We start from the raw sequence: 20,025 nt of genomic DNA on the forward strand, positions 1-20,025 counted from the left end.
AAGGACACATCATCATAATGCATTATCTAGCCCTTACCCTTAACTATCACAACTAAGTGCCTAACCTTAACCCTTACCCTAATCCTAGTCTCAACCCAATTCAGACCCAAACCCTAAAACCTGGGTTTTTCAGGTTTTTTTTCTTTAACCCTTAGTGCTCACGTGGCACGGATCTGTGCCACAGGTGCTCCCACAGTAAGTTGCTGTGGCAATATTACACAACTCCCCATATGAACATCAAATTTCACAAATTCAATCTGATTTTAAACACTTTAAATACTTTTTGCTCAGATTTGGATTATAGTTGGTGATTTTTGTTGTTTTTTATCAGATTGCCTAATTTGTGCTGAAAAAAAGGATATAAGACACTCTGTTGCACATTCTTATAACCTCTGTATATACTGTATGTTTAAAAAAAAAAAAAAAAAAAAAAAAAAAAAAAACAGCAAAAATGCTCTAAGGGTTAAGTTATGGGTTGCCCAGACAAAATGTCCCCACAAAGATAGGTTTGTACATTATTTGGACCTCACAAAAGTATAAATACACACACATGCCACTTTTCATACCCCTGAGCAGAGATTTCCAAAATGTTAACTCAGTAAATATATGATCATAATGAGACACATTACATTCAGATAATTAACCACAGTGGGATAGCCCCCCCATGTAAAATAACAGTTTGTCTGAGTCACTTCCTTTTCTCTAAAGTTGTTATCATGAGGCTCTTGGTCTTGGCTTCTTCCTCTTTTGTTACGTGTCACTTCTGATGACACTATTTACTTTCCACCGAATGCTAAGCAGCAGAAACTCTCTCCGACTATAAAGCAGCTCTCTAACTTTGTTTTCACACTTTCAGAGGATATGAGGATTTGATCAGTCATGGATGGCGACGTACTCTTTTTGTCCTCTTCTTCATTATCATCTTCAACAGCTGCTGTTGTGGCAGCAGAAGCAGAACGAGTGAACACTCCAACAAAGAGTGAGAGCAGTCTCACCGAGAGACAACAGACGCACACATCTGCGGAAACATTATGGTATGTATGTTCACATTACTACGGGCTGGATACAAAAATTGGATTAGCAACTATGTCGAAAAATAATGTAATGTAATGTAACTCCACCTACACTACAGCCTCAAATAGTACTTTAATCTTAATGTTCAACATCACATAACACAATACGGAGGATTATAAATAAATATAAGATTATCAATGTCAGATTATTTGAATCTATGAAGTTCCAGAGTTTGTGACTCACAACGAAGTTCAGTGAGAGGAGGAATAAAGATTGGTTGCGGAGTTTCCAGTGAGGTCATGGACATGTAGGCCGAAGTTCACGGTTTCACCACAGTCAAATGATCACATTGTTGATAGTGGTGGTGGTGGAGGGGGCTTTGGTAAATTCAGCGATCACTCTACCCACACACGTACAGTTTGCCCTTAAATAACCCTGCTGCATTGTGAAACTCCACACTTCTCTCTGTAATGGAATACGACTTCAGTCATCAACCTCCCACAAATGACATTTTGTCAGCGTTGCGATCGGTAAGAAGGAGAGATATCATCTCTCTTTTTATCATATGCCCCAACCGCAAATTAGCATATGGATGCAGGAGGTACTGGTATTAAGGTGTCCTTCCAAGACGACATGTGATTGACAACTATGTAAAATTAGGTCACACGGTGTACGTCAGCTGTCACAGCAGCTGAGAGAGTAAAGACACTGGATCAGAGACACACTTCTGGTCCCATAGGATGACGGAATACACAGTGTTGACATGCCAAGATAGGGTACTGCAGATGAATGTGTTAAGAGATTGATATTATTACTTTAATTAGTAGTAGTAGTATTATAAGTAATATTATTATTATTATTATTATTATTATTATCATTATTGTTATTATTATTATTAGTAGTAGTAGTAGTAGTAGTAGTATCTATTTGGTGCTTTCAAGGGTCAACTCATGAAATAATAATAGATAAAGGAGTAAAATAAAAATAATTACAGAGTCAGAGTTTGTGCCCGTGGACAAGTGGAAGGGAATTGGGCTTGTACCTGAAGGGTCACTGGTTCAAATTCTGGGACAGGTCAAGGGCTAGGATGCCCTTGAGCAAAGTACCCAAAAACCCTGTTGCTCCCCAGGCGATGTGTGTGTTTACAACTGGTGTGTAAAATGGACAGCTTAATTGCAAAGGTCAATACTTTACATTACAGTAACAATATGGCGATTGTATGGTAATACTTTTGTAATAGGGAGTAATATAATTATATAAAATGTGCAAATGTTTTTTTTTCCCAGATGGTTTAATAGACACAAACAGTTTCCACCCACATTGTTTTTCCTGGTTATTGAATATAGCTGATAATAAACATAAATAATAAAGGTTTTTATTGTCTAGGAGAAAGTCATCTCTGTCTCTCTCTCTCTCTCTCTCTCTCTTTCTGCGTGTCTTGAGTGCATAATGTGGCTGAGCATGCATGTGTGTGCGTGGGTGTGCATAATAACTCACTTTTCTCTAAGTGCACTTTATGTGAGTGGGTGTACTCGCATAAAGTGCCTTGATGTTTTGTGCATACATGTGTTCGCTTATAATTGGAAATCCTCTACTAATGCTCGTCATGATGCCTGTTATTTATGGCAAATATCCTCCCTGCGCGTGTGTGTCCCTGTGTGTGAGCAGGACAGAGGAGGTCAGTCCTGTGGGAGACGTGTTGCTGTCCACAGAAGAGCAAGTCACTCTGATCACTGAGAGTATGACAGTCTCCTCCACTGACCAGGAGAAGCTGCTGCTGCTCAACAAGAACACCGAGCTGCGGAGAGTCAACAAAGAGGTACATCATCATCTGTGGGCGTCGTGTGAAAACTGCTGCTAAGCTGTTCAGTGTATCATGAATTGAACATTTTCACAATTACACAACCTGTGCTTACTGCTTCTCGTCGTATGCACCTTATAGAAAAGGGAAGTGATGAAATGACGTAAACTGTCATGCTGTGAGTACAGAGTGTCTTACATACTGTAGCTGACCTGATTTCATTTCCTCACACCCACAATGACAGTGTTAATGATGATGATGATTATGATGCTCTACAGCTGATGAAGCTGAATGAGGACTGGGACCAGGTGTACCGCAATGCCACTCTGGGACTGCAGCACAGGTTGGAGGCTTTGGAAAGGGAGAACTCTGCCATCAAACAGCTCAACAGTAGACTGCTGCTCAGAGTAGAGCACCAACAGGTAAACAAACAGAAGTACTTCAAGCATGCTACAAAACCCCCAGATCACTGCACTGGGATAGAACCTCAAAAGTGGGTATGGATCCATTACACTGTATGTTATCGTCCAGCACACTCATTCCCACTGGAAATGGTGGTGTCACACATCTTTGTCTTTGAAGGCAGCTTCAGTTTACTCTCTGGCAGAATGCGAATAAAACAAAGACAAAACTTCCAGTCACATGTGGGGCCAAGAATGTCGCAGCAGAAAGATAACAAAAAAAAACAATGTTTTATATCCATAGAGATTGAGCAATATATCACAGAACCTGACAGGCTGATTATAGTTGATCATTATAATGCCCCCGGGGGCTTTGCACGACTATGGAAACAACCAGTGCAGACGTTATTCAAGACCTGAGGCAGGGCAACATCTTCAACTTTCTGATAAACATTCCCTCAATCTCCTCTAGAGAACGCTTACACATCTCAATAAAAGTCCGTAAAATCCTAAAAAGTTAGTTAGCATTGGATTCTGTAACAAATGGAATCTGTTACCTGTGGATTCCCAGACTCCGTCTTCTCCACCCAGTTTGAGTGGTATACGCTGCATACCCATGACAAAAAGGCCAGGATTTCCATTTAAAATGACACATATCGGCACCATTCTTTGACAGAACTTGCACTTAAGTAATTTGTTTTTCCAAATAAAAGGTATAGGGTCATCGGTTATCTTCTAATGCTTGACCGTAGCTCTTTGCTAGCACTAAATGCTAATGCAACATGGTTATTGGCATAGAACCAAGATGAAATGAAACATTTGTTAATTGAAAGTTTCGTCCTGGTGCACCACCTTTATCCCACTATCTTCCCTTTTTATCACTTTTTATAACAGACAGTGAAGAGTAGCGTTGCCAGACATATTACCAGGTGTACACAGTATATGCTGCTGGTTCTTTGGATGTAAACAGGGCCGCTTCCTGCCATTATGGCATTTGTTTACGTTATGAGTGTTGCATGATGGGGTTGCGTAATGTCAGCTATACCAGTGCTCTGTATAGACATATAAATAAAGAAGGTACAGCACAAAACATAAGGGAGGAAAGGTCACCTACCTCTTCTCTGGCATGTCACAGAAAGGGAAGAGATAATGTGGAAGACTATGGAGCTCGCCTAGGGTCGGAATACTTTTGTGTTCCTGCACAATAGTCTGAGTGTGGAGCCACGGCTGGAGTAGAGTGCTGGCCTGGGAGAGGGGTCTCACGGGAAAACACCATCCTGACCCTAGGGGGACTCCGTAGAAGACACACCCTATATTCACATGGTTGAAAGCATGAAAACAGATTTTTGGGGGTAGCAAATGAAATTTGGAGAATAATTTTTTTCCAGCCTTTTAAAATCTATATCTGCACTACACATCTGAGCCACATGAGGGAGCTGCTTTGTTTTCTAGTTTCTACCATAATAACCCACTATTCAACATCTAGACACGTGTGAACTGAAACCCTGCTTTCGTTTAAACGAAACACAAAAGTAACATTACATAATGCACATATGTGCTTTTGTCATAAATGGTATTGTGAATTATAACTGATTGTTTGTACCAATGTGTAAGGAGGATCTCCGGATTTAGCTTGTGGCGGATAACAATTCATGTGAAATATTGTTTTTGTTTCACTTGGGGTTGCAGAGTGCAAAGGAGTATTATGAGCAGGCTTTGATGCACGAGCTGAAGAAGAACCAGGAGCTGCAAGAGTACATCAGACTGCTGGAGAGCAGAATGCAACACCCAGATAGATTCTGCACATCTGCCAAACAGGTATTAGACCTGTTAGTGGGTCTGTGCGCATGATCACTTAGAGTCTACAGTTTCATTTGATATTCTTTTGTCTTTGTGACATCATTGTCATTGAAATCACGTTTTTCCTCCCTAAGGGCAGCTTCACAGCTACCAGTAACTCACCCAGAGGTCCCAACCTGACAGCCAGTCACTTTTCTGGACACAGCCCTTCATCCTCATTTTCCCCTGCTTCTACAAGTGCAGAGGGCGGGTGGCAGGGAAACAGCCAGTGTGCGAGTACCCCACTGGGAGACTCCCAGCAAGAAGTACAGGATCTAAAGGAGCAGCTGGAGGCACTGCAGTGTCAGGTGGGCTGCTCTTTTATCCACACCATCAAAAAATAGTCCTATTTGTGATATGATGGAATCAAATCTGATGTCAACTCACTGTTGCCAGGGGAAGATTTGCTAAATGCTTTAGAGACTTAAATCACATGGTGAATTGCACCACCAAGTGGCAGCTCTGCACGTGCTGTACTGAAATTTGCTCACAAAAGAAAGAGACATCCACACATCACCACATGTGGCTTTGATTCACTGCCGTATTAATGTCCTGTGTCTGCAGACCCAGATTTATGAAGCAGAATTTCAGACCGAGCATAACGACCACAAACACACGCTGCAGGAGAACCACAGGCTGAGGAAGAAAAGGGAGGAGATGCGCCAGCAGGTGGCACTACTGCAAGAGCAGGTAGTATCTTAATTGTCAGTACACACACACTCATATGATGTGCACTGCTTTTGGGTTGTCAGGAATACACAATACAATACAAGCACATTCAAACATGAAAATCACTGACATGTTTCTGTGGTCTGATCTAAATCTAAAAGCAAAAAAAGGCCATGTAGTATTCTAATTGATTAGTTTGGTCTCAAATGTATGATGTCAGGGTTGTGCAAACTGCACAAATCCTCCATATGTTTTATGATTTGTATTTTATTACTACAGTTATTTTAATAAACAGTATGTCTTCTACAGCTCTGAATTACAGGTGGAAATGATAATGATGGTATTGCAGAAAATGTTTTTAATTATATACAGTAGATATTAGATAGGTGTTGTATTTTTAGACATAATCATCCCATCTGTCTCCCGCTCTGATTCTGATCTGCTATGCTGACACTACCACAGCTCAAGGTCTACGAGGATGACTTCCGAAGAGAGCGCATGGACAAACAGATGCTGCAGAGGCTGTTGTTGAAGAAAACGCCTCCGAACAAGGATCCTGTGCTGATCCACCGCTGCAATAATGAACAGCAGCCACGAGGAGGAGACAAGAGGACGTCTAGTGCAGGGAAAAGAAAAGAGCACCACCCCTCCTGCCCCAAACACCAGAATAGGGACATAAACTCAGACTGAGGCTGAGAGGAAAAACCATTACAGTGTTCACAGCACATGTATGAGGTGTATGAGCTTCAATGCAGGAAGAACTATCAGTGTGTAGGCTACCTAAATACATTCATATGGAAAATGTGTGCAGGTATGTCAGAGAAATGTTGCAGTAAATCTGCACCACAAGTAAAATGGAAATCTGCAATTATAGAACTGCATCCTCATACATCTTTTAAACAGTATTATCTGACTAATATTAACAAAATGCTCTAATCCTGAGAGCATTGTACAAAATAAAAAAAAGTTAATATAGTTTCAAACATTTGCAATTTATCATATAACACAGTTATTTCTTCTTCTTTTTTACTTTATTACCTATCCGTATATGTTTCTAATGTATAATTTTCTCTAAAGTATATATGTGTGTTTGTGTGTAGTCAGAGAAAAGAAGGAAATAGAATAGAATAGAATCACAATACTTTATTCATTAAATTGGGTGTGTTACATTTGCTCCTTCTTCATCATAGAAAATAAGGAATAAGGTAAAAAAAAAACACATTATTAGCAACTGATAAAATATATAAAGTTTACATTCTATGACAATAAATGTGACCGTATAATAGAATGTGTGAATGTAATGTGTGTTACTATTTAAACAGGAGATTATCTACATTATTACTATATAACTTATATTAGTTTCCTTACTGGGTTACTGGTATTGTTGCAATGTGTGACATCAGACACTCAAACAGGGAAGTAGTATTTGGCTGACTGTTGCGGGAAGCTGCTGTTTAGGGGCAGCAAATCTGGTTCATTTAATTGAAATAATGACATAGTGTTACAGAAACACAATAGAAATAGAAATAGAAACAAATAGAAAGAAACATTGCGCACATGACAATCGATGTGTCAGTCGTCGTGCATCCGCAAATGTTTCTTTTTTTCCCCTTTTTCCTTGAACTAGTAATTTACAGTGTGTAAAATGTGGTCAACCATAGTAAACACATCCATTTTCTATTATTTTAATACCATTAATGCAAAATGACTACAATAATATACTAAAACACATATTTAGTGTAAAATAAAACAAAAACGATGAATGAAATGACTATGACTAGAGCTGCAACTAACGATTATTTTCATAATATGTTGATTATTTTCTTGATTAATCGATGAATCATTTGGTCCCTAAAATATCTGAAAACCTGAAAAAATGTTGATCGGTGTTCGTCAGACCTGGACATGATGACGTTCTCAAATGTCTTGTTTTGTCCACAAACCAAAATGATTCACTTTGAATCCAGAGCAAAGAAATTAAGAAAATATTCACAAGAAGCTTAAACAATCGGAAATGTTGTTTTAATCATGAAAAAAGCTTCAAACAGATGAATCGATTATCAAAATAGTTGTCGATTCATTTAGTTATCGATTAATAATCGATTCATCGATTAATCCTTTCAGCTCTATCTATAACCAACCAACCAACAAAAGTAAAATTGAGACAATTAGAATTTTCCCCTTACACATATATTAAATATTTGTCCTATAATAACAGTATCCTTGACAAGGAACAGAGAAGTTTATAATTTGATGGCCTTGATGATCAGGAAATAAAATCTTCTGAGTAATGAGTCACAAAATGAGTTGGAAACAATTTGAGAATAAAGGGATTGTGTGTAGGGTTTGTGTCATATTTCAGGTGATGTGTGACGTCAGTCTTGCGTATGTGGAGATAAAGCCCAGCATGCACAGAATATAGCTCCTGGGTTGGTTTCTTGAGTAAATCAGTGCCTTGTAAAGCACAATCACACAATGACAATAAACTTCATTATGGGCTTTCCCCTGTCATTCTGCTGTCATGTGTGTTCCATGTAAGAATGAAACATTTTTCAAGAACTTTAAAAGGGAGTGGAGTTTCCCCAGTGGTGCTCAGTACTGTATATAATCCCTGTCGCGGAGGAGCCTGACAGAATCCAAAGTCCAGACTTGGAGAAAGAGTAACAGCAGAGAGGTATGGAGAAAATAAATCAATAACTAAAATGTGTATTTATTATATACTACTTCTAGTGTGCACATATAAAAATGTATGCAATATGCGGCTGTTTGTTGATGTTATATTAATATTATATATATTATAGTTTTTAAATCTCTTGAAATAAGATTTGGGTTTACTAATTTGAATGAACTGGGTTTTTGCTGTGAATGTTCACTGTAGGTGTTAATATTTTATTCACAAGTTAATGAAGGCTAAATGTATTATTTTTTTTAGTGGTCTTCACCTTATCTACTATAACAAGCGTAATATTCTTTTCCGGGCTTATAGATATTTATAATTGAACTCTATTTATAAGAGACTCTTGTCACAGTTATGCATTTTTACTGCGGTTGGAGGACAGGGGGAATAAGGTGGTATTCACTGTGACCCCACCTATGTGTGGATGCGGTTAGCTGTTTTCCCATCAGGTGCAGTGGGTGGGGTGTCCCCTCTTTTTTTTTTTTAGCACCAACAAACAAATTAGGTTGTCTTGAAAACAAACCAGATGGAGAAGAAGATCAACATCACGTTCTTACCTGAATTGCACCACACTTAAACTGCACAATCCCTCTCTTTTTTTCACCTTAGCCTGCAGCTACAGCACAAAAAGTCTCTACCTTATACATTTTGGGAGCAGGAAGCCCGAGGCAGTCCAAACGAGATGACTACATCCGTACCAAAGCACCAGGAGGTCTACAACCAGCAGGGCTTTCTCTCACCACTGCCTGTGTTGAATGAGACAGAGCTGAGGGAGGCCAGACATGCCTTTTCTGAGCTGGAGAAGGAATTAGGTAAGAAGCCTATAGGTGCTTGGTGTTGTGCACATTACAATTATACAAGTTTAACTTGTCTCTTAAACATGTATGAACTGCCATTTCTATACAGTTTTCCCCATGGAACTAAACTGGGATAAGGAGGATATTCTGAGGCTTCAGTGTGTGAGACTATTTGCCAGTGAATAGGTGTATTATATATGTGTGTCCCCAGGTGAGGACTACACCCAGTACAGCCTCCACAATGTCCACCTTCAGTATCCATGGGTGATGGGCCTGACCAAACACCCCCATGTCCTGGAGGTGGTCAAAGCCGTCCTGGGTCCGGACGTCATCCTGCTCGACTCGCGCTTCATCTGCAAATATCCAGTCCTCAAACCAGCCGACGTGCAGGAGAATGACAGAGGAGAAGCCAAACCTGACGGGAAGAATGAGGCAAATGTGCTTCCATATGTGGCCTGGCATCAGGATATGAGGTAAATTTACCTTATTCTTTTCCTTCTTAAATGAAAACTTGCATTTTGCTGTGTTTTGTTTGTTTAAAGTGTAACTGTTGTGAATACAGGTATTGGGGAATTGCCGGTGGCCCTGTTCTGTCTGTGTGGCTCGCTTTAGATGACTCACAGAAGGAAAACGGTGCCCTTCAGGTTATTCCAGGTAAATCAGCTTCACATGCTTTACATACACATAGGCAGTGGGCCAACAACTGGCTTCACTGTATACTGCCGTAATAAAATGTTAAGATCCTAATGTATGAGCTGTTTTTAATGACTTGATAAAAACGGTGCAGGGATCACCCAGGTTGTGATTCCTCCCCCTCCTGGTTGGCTGCAGTCAGTCAGCTGTGTTTTTGATGGTATGGCTGAATGAGGTGACATTTTGGAGCTGTAATCACAACACCATGATACTGTGATGTCACTGTAGGACTCTCACATCACCCCATGCCTATACATGCACGTTAATCTCTTTAGTGCCTGTTAAATATATGTAAATAAAACACTTTTGTTTCTTCTGCCCCTGCAGGCAGCCACTGCTCCGGCATGTTGCCCCATCGCCAAGCCATCCGCCCTGGAAACATGTTGTCAGTCAACCAGGAGATCCCAGAGGAGCTGGTGCAGGCTGATGACGCTGTGTTCTGCCCTCTTTTAGCCGGACAGATGTCTGTGAGTTCACCTTTTTTTTTTTTGTCTCGCTAAATATTGCATGGTTGTAAAAGGATGTGAGTGCAATTCGAGATGAATTCATTTGGGTTTCGTTTTAACAAGGTCCATGACGGGCTTCTCGTGCATGCCAGCGATCCCAACATATCCCCAAGGAGGCGCTGTGGGTTTGTGATTCGTTATGTTCCCACCTGTGCTTACCCTGTACAGGTGAGACAAACATGAATATATTTAGTCCTAAAATGTATTAATTTATCATTTATAATTCCACGGTTTCTGACACTGCATCTCTCTGTTCCTGTTAGGATCCAGATCGTCCCAGGAAATTTCATGCCACAATGTTGGCCTGTGGAGAAGATCGTTTCAATCATTTCTCCGACAGATGAACATGAACATTCACTGGATTCTTCAAGAACAGTCACTTCTAAACGTGATTCTACAGTATAGTTATTTCTCCATGATTATGAATTGGAAAATGTTTTTTTAATCATCAAGACAACAAACTTTACTGTTTCTGTTACTATAAAGCTTTCAAATGAATCCCATAATAAACACCATAAGCACCAACCATATATAATACAGGTTGCACTGTTTTCTCAATGTATTTATATCTTTGCAAAACACTGAGTGTTGTATTGCTTTACAAAATAAAGCTCAATAAAGTTTTCAAAAACAACCCAGAGGACTGTGGGAGTTTGTTGTTTGTGGTTAGGATTTGGTAAATGATATAAAACAATGATATATATATGCAGTTTTCCAATCCAACAACTTTGAGTTCAATCATTTTGATAAAATTAACAACATTTCCCTCATTCTGCTCCCTCCATTGGCTCCCTGCATGTGCAATGCAGAATTCAATTTAAAAGCATTTTTATTCACTTTTAAATCCTCATTAGTCTCATTCCGATCTACCTCTCTGACCTGATGCAACTGTGTGTTCCATTTTTAGTTCTGCTGATCAGACTGACTCAGACTTTGTCACTGTTCTCAAATCTCTTCAACTATCTTTTCCTTGGGTTTAATGCTGTGCCAGACTTAATGACATCTTTGTCTTTATCATTTTACTTGTTCTATTGACTTTCATGTATTTTGTGTCTTTATATGTTTCATTATCTTTTATAGAATTGAATGTCACTACACCTTGGCCAACTGTTTTGTTTTTAAAATTGCTTTTTAAAAATGGATTTGATTGTATATCAATCCTGTGTCTTTTATTTCATCTACGTACCATTTTACATAGTGTATTTCTATTTTTTTTAAACCTCATTGTTAGTGCAAGCAACACAAAGACCAGTGCTGTATGGTTTCCCAAAGTTAAACAAGGGATGAGCTGGATGTAAATGTTTCTTACTGCTTTATCTTCATTCTGTTTCTGCTAAAAAAGGTGCCATGCCTGTAAATAAAGGCTGTTATGTTGCAGAAAGTGTATTTAGCCTCATTAAAGTGAAGAAAAGCGACAAATCCACATTTTGAATATTTAGGTTTGTTTTTTATTGACAGTCTCAAAACCACAGATTGAAGATACAATGTCAGACAAATAAGTTGAAGAGTGCTTTTACAGAAAGATCGTTTAAGTAAGTAAATAGAGATTTCTTAAGCCAGTTTCAGTGTCTCTTTAACGAGGATACCTATTCCGTCAAAGATGTTGTGAATGGGAGCATTGCACATGAAGGCACAGGTGGTGACCAGTTTGTTTTTGACATCGACATGAGCTTCTCCCACGTCCTTATTCACATACTTGCAGCCCATCTCCTTGACGACACCTGCTGTCTGAGCATACGGCCACCTGAAGAGGACAGCGGAGGAACAGGGTCAGAACTGTAGGATAAATGTTTTTTTTGATTGATTTGATGATTTGACTCACTTTTCACACTCTTTGTCCTGTCCCACAGTGAGCTCGCAGCCTGGCAGGATTTTGGCGGCGAGGATGGGGGAGATGCAGCACATGCCCAGTGGTTTTCCAGCTTTGTGGAATGCCTTGAGGAGCTTCTCCAGATGTGGTTGGATGGTGCACTCCTTATTCTTCACTGCAAAGTCACTCAGGTTCTTAGCCACACCAAAACCCCCTGAGAAGAAGCATACAAAATAAGGATACATTCAACATATATATATAAAACAATAATGCAGGTTACATAACAGAGGAGGTCTAACCTGGGATGATGGCCGCGTCAAATGCTGACACATCCAACTTGGCCAGATCAGTGACTTCCCCCCTGGCAATGCGGGCACTTTCCTGCAGGATGTTTCTTTTCTCTTCTGTCGGTTTGCCATCACAGTGATTCACAACATGCATCTGATCTGCATTTGGAGCAAACATCTGCACCTGAAATCAAACAAGGAAACATGTGAACACATTCTACTGCATGTCCGATCTAACGTGCTGAATGCTGCTCTTACTTTTGCCCCTGCGCGACTCAGGTGGACGAGGACAGCAGAGGCCTCGTGGATTTCCGTGCCGTCGTAGACACCACAGCCGGAGAGAATTACTGCGACGCGCTTTGCCATGATTGCTGTCAAACGCACACATAAAGCACATACAGCATGTGTAGACCATGACCACACAGACTTCCTCTTTCTTACTCCGTTATCTGTCTTTGTCACTTTCTTGATTACACTGTCCTATTTCACTGAGCACTGCTCCTGGGCCAAGTGCGGCTCTTGTTTACATGATATATTTACAGAGCCAGGTGACACAGGAGGCTGCTGCTGCTGCTGCTGCTGCTGCTAGGTAACACTGTTGACACCCATTAGGATAAGTTACAGGAAGAGGTTTGACATTCTACTGGAATAAATGAATAAATAAATGCAGGATTTCAAGATGAATTTGGATCAGGTTCATCAGAGTGTCACCATTATCCTGCTACTTTAATTACACCGATTGAAATCAAAGAGTTTTTTAATGACACATTGTATAAAATTAGTGAAGTAAAAATAAGTCTGGTCAGTCTTACCTTGTTTATGCAGGTGTTCTGCCTGTGTGTGTGTACTGAAGCTGCTCAGTCGTGTTGTGTTGGCTGAAGTTTGAAGCCGACTCTTTATATTCCTGTCTGCTTCACCTGTCTCCTCCCACATTAACCTGCTCTCCAAAGAGAATGACGTCATGCACCAGGAACAATGGTTTAACTTGTGGATAAAATGCTGACTCATTCCTGTTATAAAACAATAAAGCGGAAGGAAGGATGACAACATATTTACTAGATAAGGGTTTTTTTTGCTGGATTAATTTTTTATAATTATTTTGTAATTCTTTGCTACAGTGTTATGCTTCAGTAAATAATATGCCAAGTTCATGATTTCTTTTTTCTTTTACTACAACACATGTTAATGTGCGTGTTACAATGCATATTTCATGTTTTCTCTCTGTTACCTCTGTTAATATTATAACAATATATACTGCGATCTTTGCAGCTTTATTTCTTTAATAATTCAGACCATTATTTATTTACCGCTTTTAAAAAAAACAAAACAACAAAAAAACAGCCGATGTTCAAATAAAACGCAGATGTATTTTTTTTTAGAACTTCTTGTTAATAATCAGAATAACACAATGTCCCATTCATTAAGTTATACTATATAACGGGAATTTCCATTAGTGGTGACTGTAATAATCGTCGGCATATCCACTTAATTTCTCGGCAGTTATTTTCCGGTCAGACGCACTCACCCACTCACTCCCTCACTCTCAGGTTTCTCCCCTGACGTGCTGACGTCACACGCAGCTGTATAAAAGCGCAGCCTCACGTTCCCACGGATCCACTTCCACTACTATGACTGCATGCCACTCACTACACGTGTCCGTGGGCATCCTCGGCATCTCTGGCGGTATGATAACATTTCTCACTGTTAGATTATGATGTGTATAAATGAATGAGTGTTTTCGTTTGTTTTTGTTTTTATAAAACTTATAAAACTTATATATATATATATATATATATATATGTACAGTATATATACTGTCATATAAATGTGATTAAATATCCAACTTTGTTTGTAATGAAAGTGTACTACACAATAATAATGATCATGATACTACTAATAGTAATAATAATAATTTAAGCTAAAATATATATAAAAAAACGCTTTATTTGTCAAATCAAATTCTGCTTAAGATATTTCTAATTATCTGCATAATTAAACAAAGACATGTGAATAAATTATGAATTAATTCTTACCACTCCCCAAAATATGTGGAAGGATTAAAACAATTAAATAAACCATCCAAGTGGTAACTTATCAGCAGTGAATTTTTTCTTAATTATGGACAATTTTTTTAAACTTAGGTTCTCTCCTTCTGTTGGTGAACAACTATGCCAGCTCACCTGACAAAGACTTCATCTCCCATACTGCACTTGGGATTCTGCTCCTCATCATCGCAGCCCTCTTAGCTTATGCAGGTTGGTTCAAATAACTATGTATGTATAACAAGTTTATTCTATTATATATACTATTCATTCTTTTCGATGCAATGGGTTGATTTATTTTTGTGTGTGTAAATAATCGTAATCCTCTCCCTGGTTTACTCTCTGTCTTCTCTAGGTGTCTGTCGCAGTCTGTCCCACGTCCAGCTGTTTTCGTCCCTGTGTCTTACCGTCTCTGGCCTGTGGTGTGGTTCAGGTCTGGTGTATGTCCTGGTGGGACAGGAAGTGCTGCCGGCCACAGAGCTGAGATCGTCTCTGGTTCCCGGTCTGGCAGCGTTTACTGTCGCTCTGCTCATCATTGGCAGCGTCGCACTTTTAGTAAAGAAAGCAGTGCTGTCTGTTATAGCTCTTGGTATTAGCTTAGCATGTGCCCATCAAATTGCCGGTCTGTCTGCTGCAGGGTTTGGTCAGTCTGCCACTGCTGCCAACTACCTGCTGGTGTGTGGCGTTGGTGTTTACTTTGGTTTTGGGCGTCTGCTCTCCACTATTACTCACGGTAAAGTGGAGCCTCCAGGAACAGGTCTGAAGGGAAAAGCTGAGCTGAAAACAGAGCAGAACCACGGGTGTAATGATGCAGTGGCAGTGGGTGTGGTGATGAACTTGTTGTCTGCCTCTGTGTTAGCCTGTCCCCTGTTAGGTGTGGTCCCCCAGCTCTCCACTGGACACGTCCCCTGGCTGTGGACAGCTGGAGTCTTCCAGATTGGCATGTGTGTCCTCTTTTACAGAGCCATGGACACACTGGCTGCCACTTTTTATGGCTTCACAGCTCTTTTAAAATTTGCAGAGGGTTACTGCGCTCTCTTGTCATTCTACTCGATTCAGCCTTTGTCCCCTGTTCCCTTCCCTGTTGTCTTCTCTGTGCTTTTCTTCATTCTGGCTCTGTTCAGCTGTCAGAAGAGCTTGCTGGAGGGACTGTACCAGTTATTCTTTGCAGCATATTGTATTGCCATTGCAGTCCAGCCTCAAGGTTTCCACCAAGGAGGCACTCAGGGTGTACAGGCAGCTATATTTGTAGCCTCTGCCATCATGCTTTTCATTACCACATTTAACATGGTCTCCGCTACCGTGATTCCCACAGGGCGAGGCTATTTCAAGGCTTTAGTAAACAGAATGCAGGGTCTTACGCTCAGAGTGCATGATAAAGAGCTGCACACTCCCCACCTGGGCTACTCCAAATATGCAGATGCAGAGGTGTTAGGCCATGCGTGCAATGTGTTGGCTGCTTTTGCTGTCACAGCCACAGTCGGGGACAGAAATCCTCTGTCTGTGCTGGTTCTGCCCTGGGTGGTGGTGGCTGGCGGGGCACTCCAGCTGCTCTGTGGCTCAGTAGCTTTTGCTCGGGGAAAAACCTTTGAGAGCACAGTTTTCATTCTCTACGGCGTGATGTGGACAGTGTGGGGGTTGACTCGATACGGTGGCCTGTACGGCGAAACCAGAGGTTTTAACGTGGCTGTCGGGATCATTAGCTTCATGCTCTTTAACTTTTTAGTGACAGCTGCGGCACTGTTTCTCAATGTCGCCTGGTTTGCCTATGCCTTCACCTTCCAGCTCATCCTCATTAGCTTCCTGCTGGACGCAGTGGGTGCGCTGCCCTATGGTTATGACATAGGCGTCACCATCATCTTTGGTCTCATCAGTTTTTATTGTTTCCTGGGCCACATTTTCAACGGCACCTTCCAGTCCCCCCAGATCCCCTTAGGGAAACCTTTAGTCAAGCTGAGTGGTGTTGGGGGAGGCAACAATATTTGTCCACATGTACCGGCACGCAAGGTCTCATCCGTCCAGCAGATTGCAGGTGAGCTATAACCAACAGTCACGTTTCATTTCTAAAATAAACATTTGTGTATGGACTTGGTGTGAGATTTCTTTTGTCTTCTTATTCTGTGTGTAGAAATCATGAAAAATGGTGGCATATGTGGAATGCCCACTGACACCGTCTATGTGCTGGTGGCAGCTTGCAACAGGCCTGATGCGGTTGTCAAAGCTTTCAAGTGAGTTTTTATATTAACGAGCGTGGCGTTGTCTGCCTACAACTGTGGAGCCGTTTCATCAAATCTCGATGTGTTTGGTTTCAGGGTGAAGAAGCAGGCACAGGACCGGCCCATGTCCATGTGGATCTCCTCCATCAAGCAGCTGGAGCCAGTGCGGCACCTGCTCAGCCCTTTGCTGCTGGACTTCATGGAGGCGGCGTGGCCCTCCTCCATCAGCATGGTTATACCCAGAGGTAAGTGTGTATTTTGCAGTGTTTCAATGTGTGTGTGTGTGTGTGTATGAAGTCTCATAATGCGTACTTAAAGCATAATACTAATACATTGTCTTCTGCAGGTCCATGGATGGACATTCTCGGTTTGGAAGATGCTGCCAAACACATAGGAACTCCACAAAGCATTGCTATCAGAAACCCTGACTGTGCTGTGGCCACCCACCTCATGCATCTGGTAAGAGCCGCGTATGAGAAACACCTCACTGTGTGTGAGTCTAACTTGCAAAGTTGTGAATACAACTGTTTTTTTTGCAGGTGGGGCCCATTGCAGTAACTTCAGCCAACCCCACAGGCGAGGCAGACACAACTCACCACAACCAGGTTTACGCCAAACTGGGAGACAAGGTAATGATCATAATTTACTTTTATTAAATACAAAATAAACTAATGTTTTTATTTTTCCTCCAATAAACTACATGTGCATTCTGCTTGGCCAGGTGGATGGTGTTCTATGTGACGGCCCCTCCCCAGAGAACATTGCATCTACTGTGGTTGACTGCACTAAGATTGAAACAGGACATATTGGTTTCTTCAGAGTGGGCCTCATTCCGAAATCCAAGGTAATATAAATGCATTGTTCTGCGCAAACAGATTCTTTTTATTCATTTGTCACTCACACTAAAGCTGTTTGCCCTTTATTTCGCTGCTGAATGAAGGTCCTTCAGATCTTTGAGGAGGTTCAGAGGAGACACAGGCAGGGGCTGACCAATCCCGCATTTGAGGACGAGCTACCTCTGCCAGATACACACCTAAGTTCAGGAGCGCACAACACATCAGAGTCAGGGATGGGAAGTGAAAACTCAACACCACCCAGTGCATCACCTGAACAAAGTCCAGATCTGAGAAATGACTCTTTGTGAAAATGTACACAAAGTCTGTTGCACGGATGTATTTTTAAATTATTTTTTACAGGACCATCTTTATATTTGTGTGAAATGTATAAATTATACATTTTACATGTTTTACTGCACTTTTCCATTTTAAATAATATGAATGCACTGTACACTTAAATGGTAAAATTGAATTAAAAGCATTAAACTATTTATTATGATGATGTTCACAATCCTATTTTAATATGTATTTATTTAATAAAACGTGCAAATACTAACATGTACAGATCACAGTCTGATATGAAATTATGCTAAACTAGAAATTGCATTGCAGTATGTTGTATATCACTATATGGAGAGTCAATTACCATAATTAGAAAATGTTTAATTTCATAAGAGATGAAGCACATTATATATCATTTTTACATTTGTTACTATGTGAAGAAACTAAATTACAAACAAATTATCATTAAATGTCAAAAAAGTCTCTTTTCATTGGCAATGAATAAGAAATATGAGAGTGAACAAATTAAATTCACATTAATGATGAATAAATTACGATTATAAGTCAAACTGAACAAAAAATGTTTTTAATCTTTCGAGAATAAGTCGTATTATTATGATCATAAAGTCATAATTATTTTCAAGCAAAGTCTCAGATGATCAGCTGCAAACCTGCACCAAGATGAGGAATGCAGAGCGTTTTGTGAAGTTATATTTTGGTTTGATCTTCACAGACAAGGAAAAACTTCATCTTATCAGCAGCACCACATTATCATTAGCATCAGGACGTTGAAAAGATTATGCAAGAAACAGTCTGTATTAAAGAAAGAGTGACAGACTTGAATGAAATCAACTCTTTAGTGGAGGAGGTTACATCTGTGTGCTATTGCTATTAATAATACATTTCATTAAATAATGATATTAAGCATCTCATACACAACAATGTCTCCTACAGGTATATTATAGTTGAATCTATCCATATTTATATACTTATATCATTAGTACTTTTTTAAGTTATCTTAAAAAAACTGAACAGTAACAGTTTGTTGGTTTGCAACTTTTTGCAAAACTGCAGGGCACCTTTGTTTTTCAAATGAAGGTTATTCACTTTGTTTGATGACAATATCTCTTAAAGGTGAGATATGATCGGTCAGATTAACCACATGGTTTTAAACATTATTTTAGTACTAATCCATGTCCACGATTATTCCACCAGACAAGCCATGAATCTCCATTCTGCATTATATAAAACGTCTCGTAGTCAGTTTTCTATCAAATACTGTGGATTATTTTTTACTCTTGTTATTTTTTTTCTTGTTTGTGTGAAATAAATATTTTCAATCACAGAATTAAGAAATATAAAACAACATTCTAAACACGGTAAAGAGGTTTGTTCGATCTGTGATGAGCAATTACGGAAACATGTTATAATTCTATGTTATATTATATCCGTAGCTGACTTTGCTCGGCCCATTTACACCACTGTATTTTAACGTTAACGATAATGGTGTTACATTGAGAGCTCAATGTTTTTTCATGCGGTACTTGGCATAAAAAGCTACTGATGTAGAGTGACTTGATGTGTGAAACTGCAACATTTTCAAATGTGCTTATTAATCAAACAAATGTGAAGTGTAAAATGTCAGTGGACACAGCGTTTATTTATCATTCATGAATATGGTCAAGTATCGGTATCACTTTTTTAACGCGATCCCAAGCCAAGATTAAAGGGGTAGAGTTGCGTAAGGAGGACATAAAACCTTTGCCAAATCAAGTGTGAGGATCAGTATCACGTTTCTCTCACTCACAATAACAAGGGAGCCATAACACATGCCAGAGTATATGGTGTCAATTCAACCCATTTATCTTTTGTCTCTAACAAAATGTGCAAAATGATGCACATTATGTAATTTTAACGAACAATAATAATAATAATAATGATACATTTTATTGATACGCACCTTTCAGACCACACAAGGAAAATAATAAAGATAATATAAAACTTTAAAACAGCAGGCCAAAGTTTTAGAGAAAAGATGAAATAGAAAAATTTAAATATAGAGAGTATTCTGATTTGAGCAGGTGAGTTTGAAATGTTGCAATCTGGTATGTGGTCAACCACTCATCTAAAAAACAGAAAATGAAACAGTGTTGGG

The 20,025-nt window shown here is 39.8% G+C and overlaps 4 protein-coding genes across 8 annotated transcripts in view; 3 read left to right on the forward strand and 1 right to left on the reverse strand.

Moving 5' to 3' along the window:
• Nucleotides 1–8,235, forward strand: part of si:ch211-153b23.7 (uncharacterized) — a 147,472-nt gene extending 139,237 nt beyond the window's left edge. For 3 of the 5 annotated variants that reach the window (XM_058649156.1, XM_058649157.1, XM_058649155.1), the window contains 7 exons: nucleotides 857–1,034; nucleotides 2,683–2,833; nucleotides 3,094–3,237; nucleotides 4,906–5,034; nucleotides 5,151–5,363; nucleotides 5,620–5,745; nucleotides 6,187–8,235. In XM_058649156.1, the coding sequence (XP_058505139.1) occupies nucleotides 880–1,034; nucleotides 2,683–2,833; nucleotides 3,094–3,237; nucleotides 4,906–5,034; nucleotides 5,151–5,363; nucleotides 5,620–5,745; nucleotides 6,187–6,414 (1,146 nt within the window). In that variant the 5' untranslated portion in view covers nucleotides 857–879 and the 3' untranslated portion in view covers nucleotides 6,415–8,235. The remainder of the gene's footprint in view (nucleotides 1–856; nucleotides 1,035–2,682; nucleotides 2,834–3,093; nucleotides 3,238–4,905; nucleotides 5,035–5,150; nucleotides 5,364–5,619; nucleotides 5,746–6,186) is intronic. The other 2 variants (XM_058649154.1, XM_058649153.1) reach the window with 1 other exon arrangement.
• A 99-nt stretch (nucleotides 8,236–8,334) lies between these two features.
• On the forward strand, nucleotides 8,335–11,031 carry zgc:174917 (uncharacterized protein LOC565650 homolog). Its single transcript, XM_058649161.1, has 7 exons — nucleotides 8,335–8,398; nucleotides 9,011–9,213; nucleotides 9,410–9,671; nucleotides 9,761–9,852; nucleotides 10,219–10,358; nucleotides 10,461–10,565; nucleotides 10,661–11,031. The coding sequence occupies exons 2-7, from the start codon at nucleotides 9,084–9,086 to the stop codon at nucleotides 10,739–10,741; spliced, it is 810 nt and encodes a 269-aa protein (XP_058505144.1). The 5' UTR covers nucleotides 8,335–8,398; nucleotides 9,011–9,083; the 3' UTR covers nucleotides 10,742–11,031.
• Nucleotides 11,032–11,822: 791 nt separating this feature from the next.
• si:ch211-153b23.5 (uncharacterized protein LOC321177 homolog) lies at nucleotides 11,823–13,352 on the reverse strand. Its single transcript, XM_058650155.1, has 5 exons — nucleotides 13,307–13,352; nucleotides 12,753–12,865; nucleotides 12,507–12,678; nucleotides 12,220–12,421; nucleotides 11,823–12,141 (listed from the first exon to the last, which is right to left on the reverse strand). The coding sequence occupies exons 2-5, from the start codon at nucleotides 12,858–12,860 to the stop codon at nucleotides 11,949–11,951; spliced, it is 675 nt and encodes a 224-aa protein (XP_058506138.1). The 5' UTR covers nucleotides 12,861–12,865; nucleotides 13,307–13,352; the 3' UTR covers nucleotides 11,823–11,948.
• A 770-nt stretch (nucleotides 13,353–14,122) lies between these two features.
• On the forward strand, nucleotides 14,123–18,148 carry si:ch211-153b23.4 (uncharacterized protein LOC335392 homolog). Its single transcript, XM_058650565.1, has 9 exons — nucleotides 14,123–14,177; nucleotides 14,636–14,749; nucleotides 14,892–16,568; nucleotides 16,665–16,764; nucleotides 16,849–16,997; nucleotides 17,099–17,211; nucleotides 17,292–17,381; nucleotides 17,474–17,596; nucleotides 17,693–18,148. Exons 1-9 carry the CDS (start codon nucleotides 14,123–14,125, stop codon nucleotides 17,894–17,896), a joined length of 2,625 nt encoding a protein of 874 aa, XP_058506548.1. The 3' UTR covers nucleotides 17,897–18,148.
• Nucleotides 18,149–20,025: the final 1,877 nt, after the last annotated feature.

Source organism: Solea solea, chromosome 14 (assembly GCF_958295425.1).
Source record: "Solea solea chromosome 14, fSolSol10.1, whole genome shotgun sequence".
Lineage (NCBI taxonomy): Eukaryota > Metazoa > Chordata > Actinopteri > Pleuronectiformes > Soleidae > Solea > Solea solea.

Excerpts from the sequence above, each read along its gene's own strand:
- zgc:174917 (XM_058649161.1), top strand. The coding sequence starts at position 9,084 with ATGACTACATCCGTACCAAAGCACCAGGAGGTCTACAACCAGCAGGGC. Across the intron at positions 9,853-10,218 it reads TGCCCTTCAGGTTATTCCAG|GCAGCCACTGCTCCGGCATG; the intron begins GTAAATCAGCTT and ends CTGCCCCTGCAG. Across the intron at positions 10,566-10,660 it reads CCTGTGCTTACCCTGTACAG|GATCCAGATCGTCCCAGGAA; the intron begins GTGAGACAAACA and ends TGTTCCTGTTAG.
- si:ch211-153b23.5 (XM_058650155.1), bottom strand. The coding sequence starts at position 12,860 with ATGGCAAAGCGCGTCGCAGTAATTCTCTCCGGCTGTGGTGTCTACGAC. Across the intron at positions 12,422-12,506 it reads TGACGCGGCCATCATCCCAG|GGGGTTTTGGTGTGGCTAAG; the intron begins GTTAGACCTCCT and ends GCTTCTTCTCAG. Across the intron at positions 12,142-12,219 it reads CAGGACAAAGAGTGTGAAAA|GTGGCCGTATGCTCAGACAG; the intron begins GTGAGTCAAATC and ends TGTCCTCTTCAG.
- si:ch211-153b23.4 (XM_058650565.1), top strand. The coding sequence starts at position 14,123 with ATGACTGCATGCCACTCACTACACGTGTCCGTGGGCATCCTCGGCATC. Across the intron at positions 16,569-16,664 it reads ATCCGTCCAGCAGATTGCAG|AAATCATGAAAAATGGTGGC; the intron begins GTGAGCTATAAC and ends TTCTGTGTGTAG. Across the intron at positions 17,382-17,473 it reads ACGCCAAACTGGGAGACAAG|GTGGATGGTGTTCTATGTGA; the intron begins GTAATGATCATA and ends CTGCTTGGCCAG.